Source organism: Pongo pygmaeus, chromosome 10, assembly GCF_028885625.2.
Source record: "Pongo pygmaeus isolate AG05252 chromosome 10, NHGRI_mPonPyg2-v2.0_pri, whole genome shotgun sequence".
Taxonomy (NCBI): domain Eukaryota; kingdom Metazoa; phylum Chordata; class Mammalia; order Primates; family Hominidae; genus Pongo; species Pongo pygmaeus.
In genome coordinates, this window is record NC_072383.2 from 79,143,758 (window position 1) to 79,162,728 (window position 18,971).

General features: G+C 36.6%; 1 protein-coding gene across 2 annotated transcripts in view; it reads left to right on the forward strand.

Annotated features, from left to right (window-relative positions):
- Window positions 1-18,971, forward strand: part of ACSS3 (acyl-CoA synthetase short chain family member 3) — a 179,282-nt gene that overhangs the window by 22,994 nt on the left and 137,317 nt on the right. For both annotated transcript variants that reach the window (XM_054442754.2, XM_054442753.2), the window contains exon 2: window positions 7,468-7,612. In XM_054442754.2, the coding sequence (XP_054298729.1) occupies window positions 7,468-7,612 (145 nt within the window). The remainder of the gene's footprint in view (window positions 1-7,467; window positions 7,613-18,971) is intronic.

The following is an 18,971-nucleotide window of genomic DNA, read 5'->3' on the forward strand; positions in this document are numbered from 1 at the left end:
TATACACATACACATATTCTTGCATATATATATATACACACACTTATAGACACACATGCACTCAGCTGAGTGTCAAGATATCGGTAGTTGAGTGAAGTACATTTCAGAATCTGAATAAAGATCCTTTTTCACTTGTCAGTTAATGGAGGTTTTGGTTACTAAAATCCTTCTTCCTATGATTGTTTAAGGAAGAAGAGGCAATGAGAGTAGGATTTCTAGACTTTCCGGAAGTCATATAGAGCCTTGTTCCTGTTCCACAAGTCTTAAATCTTGTACAGGATCCTCTATGGAGAAACTCCTCTTATCTCAGAAAGTTACACTCTAGGCCCAGAAAAGTTTGTGTGATGTCTGTGCATGTGCACGGGCGCAGGTGAGGGTGCAGGGAGCATAAGTGGGGAGGGTATGTGTGGCTTAATAATAGTAACCAAAGAAACCAAAATTAAAACTATGTTTCACTTTTCAAATTGGAGAAGATTGGCCATGTGCAGTGGCTCACACCTGTAATACCACCACTTTGGGAGGCCGAGGTGGGCAGATCACCAGGTCAAGAGATCAAGACCATACTGGCCAACATGGTGAAAACCCATTTCTACTAAAACTACACACACAAAAAAAAATTAGCTGGGTTTGGTGGTGCACACCTGTAGTCCCAGCTACTCAGGAGGCTGAGGCAGGAGAACTGCTTGAGCCTGGGAGGCGGAGGTTGCAGTGAGCTGAGATCTCACAACTGCACTCCAGCCTGGCAACAGAGAAAGACTGCATCTAAAAAAAAAAAAAAAAAAAAAAAAGGAGAAGATTGAGAGTCACCTGCATTGAGAGGAGTTAGATGCTCATGTTAGATTCAGGGAGTGCTGATGATAATATAGATTAATTCAGTATTTCCAGAAAGCAATTTGATTATTCAATTTTAATGTGCACACATGTGTTTGATTGTGGGAACGTAGCCTGCTAATGTAATTAGAAAGCAGTGTGACCAATATTTGTCTGCAAGAAACATCATCCTAGGATCATTTAAAATAATGACAATGTTGTGAAAGGCAATTAGTAACAACACAGGATTAATTTTATTATTGAACAGCCATTGAATGGAATATTATGCCATCATTGCCACAATTTTTGAGAATTCCTCAGGCCCTTGGGAAAAACTCGTAATGCAGTCCTCATCACAGAGGCAAACTATTAAACTACATAATAAGTATGTTTGTATATAGAAAGAATAGAAAATACTCTAAAGTATATTTTTTAGTATTTTTACAGTGAGCATTAGTTACTTTTATAATCTGGGGAGACAAACCATTTAAAACCTGCCCACGAATTTAGAAGGAACAGTGGAGAGTCAGCACATAGAAGGCATTCAATCGCCCTTTACTGAAATGATTTTATTTAAAAAGAAATAAGAAACTTGTCATAGTAGAATAATCAAATCTTTGAGCTGGGCGGCTTCTTGCAGGTCACTTGGTCTAGTCAGCTGCAGTAAACCAATCTCTAAGCTTAGCCAATTTATATTGGTAGATTCATTACCTGTAACTGCCTCTGGACCATGCTGATTTGCTATCTCCTGCAGCAGTTCTGTGTAACATTGCCTGCAGAACCTACCCTCATTTGGATCTTTATATTGCCTCCTCCAAAAGGTACTCTTATTTTTTAAAAAAAAAATTATCTAAAGGTACTTTTAAAAAAGAAAATCCTAGGATGTTAATATTTTCAATATTAAACTACTCTAAAATTGCCAACAATTGAAAAAAAATTCCAAGTTCAAGTTTTTTGAGTATTGTTCACAGAAGTAGTGTTGTATGTTTAAGGGTTTGGTTCTGTAATCAGACTGCCGTGAGCAAGTTGCTGGGATAAGTTTCCTTGTATGTAAAATGGGATTAATAATAATACCTGCTTCATAGGGAAAGGTTTTTTAAAATTAAATTTGTTAACATATATGATATGAAATCTTGGACTAGAGTAAAAGATTGATAAGTGTTATTTAGAGACTTCTGTTTTCAAGACAAGACAGAGAAAATATACTTCCTGCTAAATACAATAAAAAACCTAGGATGTTGTATATCAAACACACATAAGAAGACTCTGAAAGGTAGAGAGAAGGTCAACCAGCTAGGAAATTGGGAATGTGAGGAATGGCATGGCCATGAGTTCCCTGGGTTTTCTTTTTTTTCTTTTTTTTTGTAACCCACACTGGGTTCTTAAGAAGCTGGCAACCGAGAAGCAGCAATAGGCACAGATTTTAAAAAGCCCCAATAAAAACTTTCTCTCTCTGATTACAGAACCAAGAAAGGGACAGCATGGCAAAACAGAAAACTTTTAGGTGTGTGCTGTCCTAATCCAGCCAAACACTCCAGAAAAATACTGTGGCCTCAATTTCATCCTTACCAGTAAAGGCCTGCTGGAGAGTCTAGATTTCTGCTCTTGCCAAGGTGCAGCAAGCTGCCCCAGACATTGCCTCCTCCCTCGGTGGGGTCAGATTAGTTTATGTGGGGAGCTGAAACTTTCATTCTGGCTAAGGTAAGGAGGTAAGAAGGTCCTCCCACCCAGCCATGTGGCAGGACATGAAGGGTATGGGGGAGCAGTCACAAAGTGCCCTTCTCCTTTCATCTAGGATGAAAGGTTGTAAAAACCTCTTGGGAGCTTGAATTATTACCTGACCCATCATTCATGAGCCATCCCCCAGCTGATGTGGTATCAAGGAAACCTGGAGATTAATTGGGACTTATACCTGTTCCTGGTAGTAATGAGGTGGCTCCCTGCCCACCAGCACAGTGTCAGAGAAGACCTGCTAAAACAGAAGATTTAAATCAGATTATTATTTTTGTTTATTGTTTAATTTTTATTTTTATAGATTTAGAAGGTACAAGTACAGCTTTGTGACATGCATATATTGCATAGTGGTGAAGTCTGGGCTTCAGCATAACCATCACCCAAAGAGCATATGTTAAATCAGATTATTCAGTAATCTGCAGAGTCTTGTAATATAAGACCCGAGATGTCTAGATATGATTTACTCATTATACAAAGATCCAAAAATGATGTCTTATGCAAGAATCAGGAACATTTCACTCTAAATAATAAAAACAATCAATGGGTGCCAGCACTGAGATGATACAGAGTTTGGAACTACCTGACAAGTATTTTAAAGCAGCCATCATAAAAGTGCTTCAATGAACAATTATGAACACACTCAAAACAATTTTTTTAGAAAGTTTCCATAAATAAGTAGAAATCATCAGCAAATAAATGAAATATATAAAAAATAACCAAATGGAAATTTTAGAACTTAAAAATACAATAATGATTATGAAAACTCAGGAATGGACTCAACAGCAGAATGCAGATGACAGAGAAAAGAATCAATTGAACTGGAGCAGAGAAAAAAAAATCATCTATAAATGAATGAGTGAATATGATGTTGCCAACTATAACACCAGTTTAGACATCTAGACTTGGGTTTCAGGTATGGCTTTCTCCAATTCCTAACCACATGCCCTGGGTATTATTCTTATCTCTATTCTCTTGACTTTAAAATGGAGAGTAAAAACTTCCCTAGTTACTCTATCTGGGTCCTAAATCCTATGCTTCTTGAAAGTTTACTAACATCCTCATTCATTCATTCATCAAACAAATATTGAGTGACTAATACATGGCAAGTGCTGTATATATTCTCCTTGTAATCTTAGGATCTAAAACAGTGTCATATTCTTCTTGTAGTCTTTAAGACTCTTTTTAAGACTACAAGAAGAATATGACATTGTCTCTGCATTCAGGTAGATTACAGTGTAATGAAGGAAACATCTGAGTGGAGCAATGTTCTAAGTTAAACTATGTGATAAGTGCTATGGTGGAGAAACATACACAGCTACACAGGGCTTTTGAATTACTTGGGGAGAGTGGTGGTAAAATGAAGGACAGCCACAGAAGTGGAAGCTGACTGAATTCAAGGAACTGCAAACTTTGTAATCAGTACAGCTGGAGTTGTGAAGTTGGATGAGTGGCAATGAAACAGAGTAGATCAATGGGTTTTGAATGTCATCTAAAGCAGGGGTCCCCAACCCTAGGGCCACGGACTGGTACCAGTCTGTGACCTGTTATGAACTGGGCCACACAGCAGGAGGTGAGCAGCAGGTGACTGAGCAAAGCTTCATCTGTATTTATAGCTGCTCCCCACTGCTCATATTACTGCCTGAGCTCCAACTCCTGTCAGATCAGGGGTGGCATTAGATTCCCATAGGAACACAAGCCATATTGCGAACTGCACATGTGAGGAATCTAGGTTGCACTCTCCTTATGAGAATCTAATGCCTGATGATTTGTTGCTGTCTTCCATCACCCCAAGATGGGACTGTCTAGTTACAGGAAAACAAGCTCAGGGCTCCCACTGATTCTACATTATGGTGAGTTGTATAATTATTTCATTATATGTTATAATGTAATAACAATAGAAATAAAGTGCACAATAAACGTAATGCGCTTGAATCATCCTGAAACCATACCCTTCCCCCACCCCAGTTCCGTGAAAACATTGTCTTTCATGAAACCAGTCCCTGATGCCAAAAAGATTGGGGACTGCTGATCTAGAGGTATATAGTTTTTATCTTGAACTTTAGAGAAATATATTAAATAATTTTGAGCACTACTTGAAATATTTTCATTGACATATTTACATAATATTTACAATGAACAAAGCCATTATAGCAGCATATGGAGATGCCTTGAGTGAATGGGGTCAGGTCTAAAACGGGGAGATTAATTAGGATGCACTCATTGTAATCAGTGAGAGAACCAAACCATTGCAGAGACAATAAAGGCTCTATAAGATGTGACATTACATATAAATGAATATGGAGAGTGATGGTACAAATCTGACTTTGGAGTTTCTAATTCAGGCTACTGGATGCAACATAGTTCCTTGAAATATAGGAAACAGGAGGAGGAGCAGGTCTGCAGTTGTGATGGAGCTCTGGGGGTGGAGGTGGAGTGAAATGAGTATAATTTTAGACAGGTTATTCTTTTTAAGTAGAGATGTCCTGCAGACTATTGGCTATAAGGTATGGAGCTCAGAAAAGAAGGTTAGGGCTGGAGATCAAAGTGGAAGTTGAAACCGGAAGAGTATGGACATCACCCAGGGAGAAACTGTAGCGCGAGCAAAGGGATGCATTTGGAACATGAGATATCCCAGCCAATAAAAGATGAAGCAGAGAAAACAAGATGCAACAAACATTGAAAAAGATCTGGCAAAGAAGTAGGAGAAGAATAATGGGAATAAATGACAAAGTAAATTCTGTGGAATTGAGGGAAGCCCATTTTTTGGGTAAAATATCATGAACCTAATTGTATTCATGTATCAAGAATGGTAGAATAGAAGTCATAGATAAAGGAGAAGAGAATAATGATATTATCAAGAAGTGTTCTAGCAAGTACATAGTTCCACTGTCAGAAATGTGGTTTTTTTTTTTTTTTCAGGAGCAAATACATATATATATAAAGATTTTTGTGGGAAATTCTGTTAAACCTCTTTCCTTATTTCTGCCATAGAATGACAACTTTACCTTTTTGTTGGTGTGTTAGATGTTTATGGCCACAATTATTCTGTATAACCAGGAACCACAAAAATCTCCATAACATGAACTATTAAGAGTTTATTTCCATGTGTCTGCAGGTGGTCAAGGCATCAGCTGATCTAGGTTGGGGGCAGTTAGGATCATTGCTTCAAGACATAAATCTAGCTAGGGTGGGCTCCCTGCTTCTTTGGGCTCTGTTTCCACCTGCAGATGTTCATTCTTGGTGCCATGTTGAGGACGGAGCAGTTATATCTGGGAGGCTGTTCTCCTGGAGAAGGTAGTGGTACAGGAGAGCTAGCCTCTGCTTGCATCATGTCTGCTGACATTGCATTAGCCAAAGCAAGTACATGGATGAGCCCCAAATCAAGAGACAGAGTCTCCACTCATGGAGGAAGGGCCGAGGGAAGAGATAAAATACTTTTGCTAAGAGTAGGGCGCTGGGAAGAGGTAATATTTTTGAACAAACATGAGATCAGTCACGCAGGAATTCAGAATCATTGTATTAATTAATTCTGTGCTATGCTGTAGGTAGTCAAATTTGCTATTATTGAAATACATAGGGTCATTTGACCTTGATTAAATGATTCTTCCTCCTACTGCTTTCTGTGGCTATTATTATTATTATTATTTTGAGACAGAGTCTCATTCTGTCACCCAGGCTGGAGTGCAGTGGCGTGGTCTTGGCTCACTGCAACGTCCACCTCCACCTCCTGGGTTCAAGCAGTTCTCTGCCTCAGCCTCCTGAGTAGCTGGAATTTCAGGCACCTGTCACCATGCCTGGCTAATTTTTTCTATTTTTAGTAAAGACGGGATTTCACCATCTTGGCCAGGTTGGTCTTGAACTCCTGACCTCGTGATCCACCCACCTCAGCCTCCCAAAGTGCTGGGATTACAGGCATGAGCCACTGAGCCCGGCCTCTGTGGCTATGATTTTTTAATGCTGCCACTGTATCTATAGCTGCTTTTAATCCACTGCTTCATTTCACACGGGACTCTTTGAGTGAATACCTGAAAGTTATACTCGGCTATTTAACAAGAGCTTTTTTATTTGCTTCAATATATTTTCCTGTTATTTTGCATTGTTACTATATTTGGTAGTCTGACATTGGAAGAAGTGGACCATTACTGTACTTGCATATTTTATTCTAATTCCCATTTTACTAAAAATGTGGCATATGTAAAGCCTTTTCTTTTGGCTTTTGGAAAAATGAGTTATATTTCCTTAAAAATTATTCCATGTATCTACATGATTTCTGTGTTTTCAAAGGAAAACATTGATCAATTAAGAGATGAAAAGCACTGAATTGCAAAAGCTTTTAAAAATAAATATTTTATATGCATGTCCCTTCTTTATTCAAATTATGAAGCATTTCAAACATGCAGAAAAGAGCTTATCTATTCTTTGTGAAATTGAAGGCATCACATTTAACTGAAATAAAAAATACATATAGCTCTTTCAGAGCAGAATAGATTTTTTCAGGAAGTTTTTCTATTTGCAGCAGGTACCAAAACTTCAGTCACATATCTGCCATTTGCCCTTTCACAATCCCCAATGCCTCTTCACTGCATTTACATACAATTTATTTCATCTATTTAAAAAGGCTGATTTTGGTGCTCTATACTCTAGTTTTATCCTAAGCAATAAAATCCACAAAGTTGCCAGCTGAAAGTGTGAGGTATGTATTTTTTTAGTGCACATCAAAATAAATACATGTTTATTGAAATAAAAAAGTATACTGTGTACCATCTTAAATATCTAGTTTACAGCTGTCATTACTTGACATAGAATGCACTAGGAAACATTGTTTTAAGGCCAGTTCTATCAAACTAGAAATATAATAACTTCATTAAGTGACAATATATTTTTAAAGCAATTATTCACTTTTACTTTTCAATTATTTTTCAGGTTTGTGGAAGGAATGCTTAACGTTTGTTATAATGCCATTGATCGTCATATTGAAAATGGTAAAGGGGATAAGATTGCTATCATCTATGACAGTCCTGTTACAAACACTAAAGCAACCTTTACCTATAAAGAAGTTCTGGAGCAGGTAATATCATAAACGTTATATATATATATATATATGAATTCATATAGAAATTACTTAAATAGCATACATTCTCATTGTGGAGTCTTCAGTTATCTAATGCATTGAAATATGTTGTCATGTTTTTGTTTTGATACATATTGGAAATGAATACAGGTGTGTTCACTCATGTAGACAGTTTTTATAGCCTTCAATTTATGTTTCACAGTGCTAAATGATGCTCATTTTATAGGGAGAGGATGGCAAATCCTGAGAATATGTGTCAGTCTTCCTCTGGTCTTTGCTCTTCATCCACATTACCATCACCTTTGGCTGCTCCCCAGATCTTGTACTATTGAAACAGTCTTCTAACTGCCTTCCCTGTCACCAGGCTCTGCTCATGTTAGATGATCACTAGGGTGTTCTTCCTAAGAAACAACATATTTCTCTATGCCACTTAAAAATCTATTTGTTAAAAAATGCTGTTATTCAGAGAGTAAAATCTAGATTGCTGTGGTGTCTAAGACACTTTGAAATCTGGTCATAGCATTCCTTCCAAGCTTCATTTTCCAAAATTCTTGACCCATGCACACATCCCTTTCTTTTACCCTGGATGTCTTGTTATTGCCTTAGATACTCCTGGGCCTTTGTAGCTCTTTGAACATGTTCATACCTTTGGCTTATTTGCTCTTTTGAGTTCTTTCCCATCTGTGCAGTTCTTAGGTGGATCATGACATTAAGTGATGAGTTATGAGATTTTTCTCTTTTATTAACATTAGGGTAGAAATAAGGCCTCAGAAGTAATTATAAAAAGTATTTGGGAATTGTGGACTGTGGGAAAGTTATTCAAGCTCTGTGGAACATTTACTAAAAATGATTTAAAGAGAGGTAATTGTGCAAGGCAGGATTTCTCAACTTTGGCGCTATTGATATTTTGGATCAGATAATATTTTGTTGTGGGTTCTGCCATGTACCTGGCGTGACATTTAGCAGCTTCCCTGCCTCCGCCTTAAAGATGCTGTTAACACAACCCCACCTCCCTGAGTTGCGATGTCTGCACACATAGCTAATGTCTGCTGAGTGGTAAGATTGCCACTGGTTGAGAAACTGAAGTTGAGCAGAGTCTGTAATGCTAGGGTTTGGAGGCATTTGCTTTGACATGAAGGCTTTTAAGATTGCATTCTCTCCTTTTGCTTTTTGAACCCATTTAAGGGTTCCATTCTATTTTTAGAAAGTTTCGTCAACTCTCCGTGACTCTTTGAAATTATATTCTTTTTCATCAGCAAGTTCTTATTTTGCCTTGTAAGAAATTTCAAGAAAGGCAACTCAGACTAAAGAATCACCTTTCCAGTCCTGAGTTGTTGCAAATAAGAGAGAAGAGTCAGACCAGTTTGCTAGGCTGGGTATCATCCTGGTTGTAGCAACAAATTCCAACCTCAGCTGATTTAAACACAAAAAAAAGACCTTATGAAAAGGGAGGACTGAAGAGCCAGGCTTAGAAAAATGGTAAACCCTAAGGGAGAAAGTGCAGAAGTAAGGAGTTAAGAAGAACCCACAAATTATCCAATAACTAGACTCGCTGCCTTGATTCAATCTTCTAGATTGAAAGAGTAGGAACATCTGTCGTGCTGAACCCCTATTGACTCCAGTGGGGATGGCACCAGGTTCAAGAGGCCAAAGAAGAGACCCAGAGCCCCATACAAGACATGGGGTTTTACTGGAGCCTTGCATCCAGGGGAGAGGCCACTGGTGGCAGGCTGGGCAGGATAACTGCATGACTTGCAAAAAGCATGCAGTTTCTATAGCATCTTCACTTAGCACCATCCCCCTAACAGTCTCCACCTGGCAACTTCCATTTAACCTAAAACAAATCCTAGACGGGATAGGGCTGACATATTCCTCAGAAATAAGGAATAGATGTGTGGATTGGCCACTCCTGGATTTGTATTCCCTAGCTCAGAACTCTGAACACATATTCAGGTGTGCCTGTCATACAGGGTCTTTCTCAGGGTATGGTCAAGTCAAGTCATTGCTGTGGAGGTGTCTACCATACAGCACTAGTTGGCCAAACTTAGGGAACTTGCCTAAATAACCAGGCGGTGGCTAAGAAATAGCTTGTCCTCTTTTGATTTAATAGTAGGAACTGGGGCCCTGTCTCCCTCTAGGATGCAAACAAGGGGAATTTCAGTCTAATAAGAATGGGGTTCAAATGCTGGGCAGCTCAAGACAGAAAAAAGCAAAATAATGCTGCAATATGTCATTTGGTATTTTTTATTGGTCTGTAACTGAAAACTGTATTTTTGGGATTAGGTATACAGAGACAGCTCTCACATTGGGGTGAGTTAGAAAGGCACTCTGTTACCAAATGAGCTTGTTATTCTTATGAGGCTGCGTTCCATTATAAGAGATAATGTCGATTTCCTGAAAACCTATTATAATCTGTGTTTTGTTTTAGGATTGCATTTTCAGCTTAGAAGAGGTTTAGTCTATGATTAAAAATTGTGCCTGTGATTTTGGCATATTGCTGCACTCTCATGAAAATACTGGCAAATTCTTACTGGTATACAAATACGTAAGTTTACTTACATATTGTAAAAATATTACCTATATCCACATATTTAATTTGATACATAATCAAACATCGGAGTCAAGGAAAAAGCTTTAGAGAAACCTAAAATAAGAAGAGTTGTTGACATTCTCATTTTCTGTTGTTGGTTTTCAATTAATTAATTACATAAGTGTATATGACAATTATACACATATATTTTGCTTAGAAGCTTTTCTTCTGACTCATCTTTCAAACCCTTTCTGTGTTTGTGCTTGTTCCCTGGTTTCAGTTTAGCCTGACATCAAAGTAGTTAAAAGGACAGTTTCTCTCACCTGCTGACAGCCTCTGATTCCCCAGGCTTTTCTTCTCTAAAGTACTAAAGGAAGAATTGTTAGGAAAGAGAGAAGCATTGTGTGCCACTTTGATTACTTGCTTCTGATTCCCTGTGGCCTTTATTTTATTAAGTAGAGAAGACAGAGAAAGAAAGATTTAATGGGTAATTCCATTGAGAACAAACAAAAAGAAGTGCCTTTGTACATTACTTGTTTTACTCTCCCATGTTTCATTTCTACCAGAAGTTTCTGGCTAGATAATACTTGATTAAATTAGTCTGTATTTCTTATTTAATTAATGAGCCAACAAGACCGGCTACCTTGTCTTAGTAACATGAAAGATCTGAAAATTTTACAGAATGATTCAGAAGCAGAGGTTTTCTAAAACTATCATTTTTTCTATAGATCTGAAAATATTGTAAATAACCCTTTATTAAGGTTTTTGTACAGAGATTTGGGCCTAGTTCAAGATCCATCATTCACTCAACAAATATTTGTTTTGTATGCCAAACCCTGATAGGAATAAGAGATACAAAGTAAATGAACCCATTTCCTATTGTCAAAGAGATAAGAAAACATGTAAACAGGCAATTTCAATATAACCGAATAAGGGTCATGATAGGGGTTAATGTTATATTCTGTAGGAACACATGTGAAGGCAGCCAACTCAGCCAGGGGTAAATAGAGTCTAGGGAGATTTCTGGAAGAGATAATGCCTAAAATTATCCCAATTGCCTACCCTCCGCTTGAAATAATTTTTCCTCCAGATATCTTATGGTCCATGTTACCTGAATGTTATGTTCTCAGTGAGATGTTTTCTGATCATACTAAATACAAATGTTCCTTTCCACACCACTTCATAAATTCATTTTTTCACTTTCTTTTTAATTTAGCATTTATTACTCAGTATCATTCCTTACATTTTATTTGTCTGTCTTTTTTAGTGTCATTTTCTCTTCTAGAATATAAGTTCCATGAAGGCAGTGACTTTGTATTTGTTTGCAGAATGGTGCCTTGCATATAGTGAATAGTTGTTGAATGTTGAATGAGTCAATGAAAGAATAAATGAATGAAATACTTTTTGAAATTTCTAAGTGACTCTAGCTTCTTTTACTGCAGGAATGTCTTAGATTTAAATTGTATCAGTAATGGAATTGGATTATCTTTCCAAGTAAATTCCATTTCTATCTGTGAAGGATTTTAATTTATTTACATTCAACTTGGTAGTTCAAGATGAATATATCCTTCTTGGATTTCCCACACTTATAACTCAGAAGATCTGCATTCTAGAGGACATGTATGTTTTTATTGTGTCCTTGCTCTTGTTAGCTCTTTTCAAGTTAGTCCTTATCATATTAAGCCTCAGTGAAATAAAAGGCATGTGTGAGAGTGTATTTGTATGTGTATGTATATCTTATATATATAGTACTAGTCATTTTAAAGTATCTTTATATTTATTTTCACCATCACTAATTTTATTTTGAATTTACTTCTGCGTGTGGCAAGTGTGCTCTGTTTTTTATTTCAACAATTATGAATTTTTATGTATTTATTCACTAAATAAGAACGTGACCCCTGAAGGGCATTTGAGCAATTTTCATGAATACATGTATACTGGGAAAATTGATAAAACCAATTATGTGTTAAATTTTCCTGATTTAATTAAAACTGCAAATTCCTATTATCTTAACTAAAGGTAATTTTTTGAAACATAACTATGGCAGTAGTTGTAATTATAACGGTCAAATAATTTAGAGGAGAAAATTATTCTGAAATCAAGGGCCATGTCCCATGAGAATTCTTCCTTCTGACCCCTGCCCTGTAGGATATTTTCTTCAAAGTATGTATTCCATTTACTCAGACATATGTCAGAGTAAGATAATCTGACACTTTTTTGGCTGTCATATCAGTATTTCCTTAAGCAAACACTTAAGACACAAAAACCAGGACTTGCAGAAATTCAGCCCTGTCAATGGTTGTCTTTGTTCAGGGGAAAGGATGCAGTGGCTTGTATTATCTATTTCCTTTCCTTAAATTTCTTAAATAAACAATAAAAACTTCATTTATATTATAGTCAGTGCCACTAAAAAGTATGTCTCTGTAAGTTAAATTACCTTTTCCATGCTTGGTAAATAGGGGAATGATGCTAGTGTGAGATAGAAGTTATAGTCCTTCATGCATTTCTTTTCCTGGCATGCAATTTTTGAACTTTTATTGATATATAATATATATTCAGATAGGATAACAGATCACAAGAATAAATTTTGTTAGATTTTCACAAACAGAATAATTCCATGTAAGCAACAAAGAAACAGAATATTTCCAGGCCCCCAGAGGCCCTTGTTATGCCTCTGTTTAGTCATCCTCAGCCCCCACATGGTTGCTATTCAGACATCTAAAGGTTTACCTGCTTTTGAGCTTTATACAAATTGAGTAATACAATGTATTCTTTTGTGTCTGGATTTTTTCACTCAACTTTCTGGTGATGAGTTTCATTCATTTCATGCAACAGGCTGTAGTTTGGTTATTTGGGTAATGTCTGGTTTGGGACTATTACAAATAATGTTGCTAGAAATACATTTGTACACAAATTTTATTGACAATATTTATGCATTTGTGTTGGGGATGTGCTTAGGAATGAGATGAATTGTTCATAGGGTATGCCCACGTTGGACATGAGTAGATAGTGCCAAACAATTTTCCAGAGTGATTGCACTAATTTATATTCCTATCTGCAATTTATGAGAATGCCAGCTGTCAACACAGTGTGGACAATTCCAGATCTTTCGAATTTTGCCCTTTCTAGTGAATGCATAGTGGTATTGCATTGTGATTTAATTTTTTTTTTCCCTGATGACAAATGAAGTTCAACTTCTTATCCTGTGCTTAATGGACATTTGTCTTTTATTTTGTTTTATTTTATGTTTGCCGAGATGATATCTAACTCTATCCCAGGCTGGTCTCAAACTCCTGGGCTCAAGCAATCCTCCCGTCTCAGCCTTCCAAAGTGTTAGAATTACAGGTTTGAGTCACCACACCTGACCAAATGCTGATGCTCCTTTCTGAAGTACCATTAATATCTTTTGTCCATTAATTTTTCTATTGGATTGTTAGCATGCCATGTTTTGAAGTTTTGGAGAGAGACATTCTCACAATTAAAGAGAAGACCTTACCAATATTTGAAAACCTTAACAAAAATAATAAAGATTCTTTAGTGAGCTGTTGGTGAGTTAAATGATTTTAGGAATCTAAAGTTGAGAAGACATTTACCCCTGTTTAAAAAATAATTAATGTTAAGGTCTACACTCTCTCAGTCTCTACTGGCCAGCCTTTGAAAGCAAATTTGGAAATGAAAGCTTGCCAGTAGAATATTATGCAACAGGAAGCACAGTGCCAGTGTTTAAGGATCTATAGAAGATGATGCTGTGTTAATGCATTTATTAATGTTAAAAGGTTCTAGTTACATTTATTTTAAGTGGTCTGACCCAACCATATGTTTTTGTGAGCTATGTTGTATAATGCATATATAATGTATATATTGTATAATGCTTGTGTACATATAATGTACACAAGAAGAAAGCCTTGTATTTCATTTTAAACAGATGAGTATATGCTAAATACTGACTTAAATTTTTATCAAAATTGTAACTGGAACTTTGGTTTAAAGTACTTTACAACTTACTAAAATTTAGGTTAAATTTTGAGAGGACTCAATGTAAAGAAGATAAGCAGTAGACAAATTTTAATAGAAAGTATAGGGAATTATTAAATGATGAAACAACAATTTAGTATTTCCTAGTTTCCCCATTTATTCACAATTATAAGTGTCTAAGATTATTTCAAACTCAATCCAAAAGAGCAACAATACAACCAATCCCTTGAATATTCTCAGCCAGATCTTTAGAAATTATATTGTCCATGAAATCAAGACCGCTGTTGGAAGTATAAACTCACTTCTTTTCACTCCCCCCCATACCAGAAACTATTTTACCACTCTTTGAAGTCCAGAGCACTTTGCTTACACCTTCTCCTAATGTACTGGTTCATTATTGCTTTTTAAATCCAGTTATTAGGGTACCTACGTGATCTTCCTACCAGAGAAAAAGCTCCTTGAAATAAGGGTAATATTTTATTCAGTTTTTCACCTACACAGTAGCTAATGTAGGCCTCATAGTACATGGAGTCATATTATGTAGTGAATGAGTTTGTGAATAAACATTTAATAATTCATTTATAAGAAAGTAAAATCTAATCATTATCTAAGATAAATGATTATTTCCAAAAGTATCACTTGCCATCACATTGTGATTTTTGTTTTTATATATTAGGAATGTTTATCTTTAAATAGGGTGAGAATCTTTCTCATTTTAGTTCATTTTCTGACTTTGAAGGTCTGTGTGCTGTCTCATTTAAAGCCCTGATTAAAACATTTACCTTACTTTGCCATTTTAGAAATTGGAAATCTGGTCCATGGCTTTTATTCCTGCATTTGCTTAACGCATTTATCATTCATTGATAGGTTCTTACTAGATTTGAATTATCTTCAGGGTGGCTAAACCCTGGCCTTTTAGAAAGTTATCTGAAAATCTGCAGGCCATCTGCTTTGAATTTATTTTCTTGGACTAGAATGATCATGGTGTGAAATTTATTTATTGAAAACATGCTTGTGGAACACATAATATATATTTGACACTACTAGAGACACCATGGGTTTCAGTAGCGCATAAAATAATCTTTAAGAAAATTGCATTCTAGTTGGGAATATGTACTATGAATAAAAAGATAATACAATATAAATTAGGTATAAGTGAAGAACAATAAAAGGCTAGAGAGGGACTTCGCCTGCCATTTGAGATAGGCTTGTCAGGGAAAGTACTTGTCACTTATGAAATGACATTTGAGCATAGACTCAAAGAGTGGGATAGGAACTATGTGAATATTTGAGTGAAAATTGTCTTAGGGCTCTGAAACAAGAGTAGATTCAGACCATTGGAAAAGCCATGAGGACTCAGAGCTCATGAGAAGAGAATGGTAGAAAGTGAGGTTAGGTGAGTATCCAGGAGTCAGATCATATAGAACCTTGCAGGCCATGGTCAAGACTGTATATAATTCCAAGGATGATGGGAAGCTCCATATTGTCAAAGAAATCACTTTGGCATCTCTGAAGATGAAGAGAGTGTAGTAGGTAAGATTGGAAACAAGGAGATGACAAATGAATCAGCACCCCATAACATAAATCCCCTTAGAACAGCAGTATTTACTTACATGTGGGAAATTAAGGGATAGGATAGATACAGTTTGTGCCGTGGGATTCTGGAAGCTATTCTGCGTATGTGCCTGGTCTTGGATCCCCGGCTACATCCAGTGTGTTTGAAAGAAGTCTGATTGAACCAATTATGCAGCAGTTACCTGTAAATGCCCTGCATCCTCCCCATGTTTTCAGGTCTTTTGTGAGCATTCTAAGAAATTGTTTCTGTATAATTTTCAAGTAGAATTCTGGGAAAAGAAGATTATCTGTTGTAAGTATTTTAGTTCTCTTTCTTTCACATACACACATACACTTTAAGGATGATTTTCGTAATTAAACATTTACTTAATAACTGATACGCTATCCCCCCCTCCACTCAAATTTTTAAATGTTAGGTCAAAGGCTAAGCTGCTAAAATAAGGATGTGCAGTAAAATAGTGGCTTGATTTTTTAAATAATGCATTTGTCTTTTATAATAATCTAAAAATCATGAGGTTTAGCTTGGCATGACCCAAGATTATGAAGTCTTATTGTACCTTCATTCTTCTAGCTCATTGCCTTCATCTGCATCATTGAAGCTGTGGCAAAGATATGTATGTCCCAACTCTTGGGAAGGTGGAGGAGGATATAGAGGAATGGACATGCTATTTTAATATCCACACAGAGAAATGTCACATACGCTTTCTACACACATCCCATTTGGCCATCAGCTGCTAGGAAGGCTGGAGAAAGTAATGTAGGTGGAGGCATCTTAATGGGGAGTTAGGAGTTCCTGCCACAAGTACTCTTTCATTTTACAGGCAAAATAAATATCAGATCTTACATGTAAATAATTGTAACCTGTTAATGTCAATAAATTGTAAGTCCAGGGAAATAAATAATACCTGAAATTGAAGTCTCATAGGTGGCATGCTAGAAATTAAGAACAAAGGCTTCAGTGATGTATTCCTTAGACACATACTGAATGCTTATTGTGTATTATTTATTGAATTAGGCAGTGGGGCCATAAAGATGAATTAAAACATGATTCCTGAATTCCAGGAGTTTATAGTTTGCCCAGAGAGAAATACACAAAAGCTACTGAATGGTAGTGTGATAATGTAACAACAAAGCTTTGTGCATTTGTAGCACGGAGAAAGGACCAACCTGGCCACAGCAGTTCAAAGAAGGCTTCACTAATGGGGGAACACACCCCCAATATTTCAACATAGGTTCTTTCTATTTTCCCTAAGTGTCAGCCAATCTGAGAAATAAAGAGAAAGAGTACAAAGAGAGGAATTTTACAGCTGGGCCACCAGGGGTGACATCACATAGTGGTAGGACTGTGATGCCCACCTGAGCCACAAAACCAGCAGGTTTTTATTGAGGATTTCAAAAGGGGAGAGGGTGCTAGAACAGGGAGTAGGTCACAAGATCACATGCTTCAAAGGGCAAAAAGGAGAACAAAGATTACATGCTTCTGAGGTTAATAAAGATCACAAGGCAAAAGGCAAAGCAAAGATCACAAGGCAAAGGGCACAATCAAAAACTCCTGATAAGGGTCTGTGTTCAGCTGTGCACGTATTGTCTTGATAAACATCTTAAACAACAGAAAACAGGGTTCAAGAGCAGAGAACCGGTCTGACCTCAAATTTACCAGGGTGGGGTTTCTTCCCCACCCTAATAAGCCTGAGGGTACTGCAGGAGACCAGGGCGTATTTCAATCCTTATCTCAACCACATAAGACAGACAATCCCAGAGTGGCCATTTATAGACCTTCCTCCAGGAATGCATTCCTTTCCCAGGGTCTTAATTATTAATATTCCTTGCTAGGAAAAGAATTCAGTGATATCTTCCCTACTTGCACGTCCATTTATAGGCTGTCTATGCTATATGGCTCTATTCTGCCTGACCCCGCAGGCAGTCAGACCTTATGGTTGTCTTCCCTTGTTCCCTAAAATCACTGTTATTCTGTTCTTTTTCAAGGTGCACTGATTTCATATTGTTCAAGCACACATGTTTTACAATCAATTTGTACAGTTAACACAATCATCACAGTGATGCTGAGGTGATGTACATCCTCAGCTTATGAAGATAACAGTATTAAGAGATTAAAGTAAGACAGGCATAAGAAATCATAAGAGTATTATTAGGGAAGTCATAAACGTCCATGAAATCTTCACAATTTTTTTTCCTCTGCCGTGGCTCCGGCTGGTCCCTCCATTTGGGGTCCCTGACTTCCCACAACACTTCACTGTGGAGGTGATGTAGAAGCTGGGTCAAGTAATAAAAATAGAAGTGTGTGCCCCACACATAGGTGACTCTTCCACAGGTGTCCCCTGAAGGTCTGCAGAACATTTATCCGAGAGGTGGATTTGACATAGTTAATAATGAAAATGTGCACCCTGAGAACAAAACCGACTGCTTTTGTTGGCTTAAGTTCTAGGACAACAAGACAAATTAAGTAGGAAACAATACAGAAAGATTGTTGGAGAATAAAAGAAGGAGACAGGCAGTCAAAGTTTAGTAGGAAGAGAATAGAAGAAGAAAAAAAAAATGTCCTTACAAGTGGAAGTGAGGAGAGCTGGTCACAATGAGCACTTGTACCTGTTATACCGCAATGTAAAGACAGCTGAATGCATCAACAATTTTCTGTTTCTGACCTTTAAAAATTAACATATGAAACTATAAAATCATTTAACCTAGCACAATTTTCATAACAAGTAGAGGATAAAGCTAACTAACATAAATTGAGGACACTGAGTGGCTAAAGTGATGCAAATTAATATATTAGAATCACATTTTGAGTATATAAGACAAAGTATTTTTCATATAAGGTTTTTTGAAATAGATAAATATGTAGCTATGAAAAATGATGCCACTAAATTATTTTAATTCATTTGGAAGTTTTATGCTCACATTTGTGCACTGTGTAGATACATGTAATAGTTAAGTAAATGAATTTGAATAAATCAATATGGGTTGCATTCAGTAGAATTACTGTCAAGATTAGAGACCTTGGAGATATTGATTGTTCATTTTCTCATGCCATACTTGATTTAAAAGCATTTCATTTCCATTACAAAGCTGAATAATATTAACTTTATCATGTATAGGTTTTATGGGAAATTTGATATATTTTAGAATATTTATCATAAATTCTTGGCACATACGATGACCTATGTTTGTTTTTTTTAATTAATTACTAGCGTATGCACTGTATTTGTGAATTTTTCTTCTCTTTAAATGTGTACGGCCCTTTTGGTTGAGCGATGT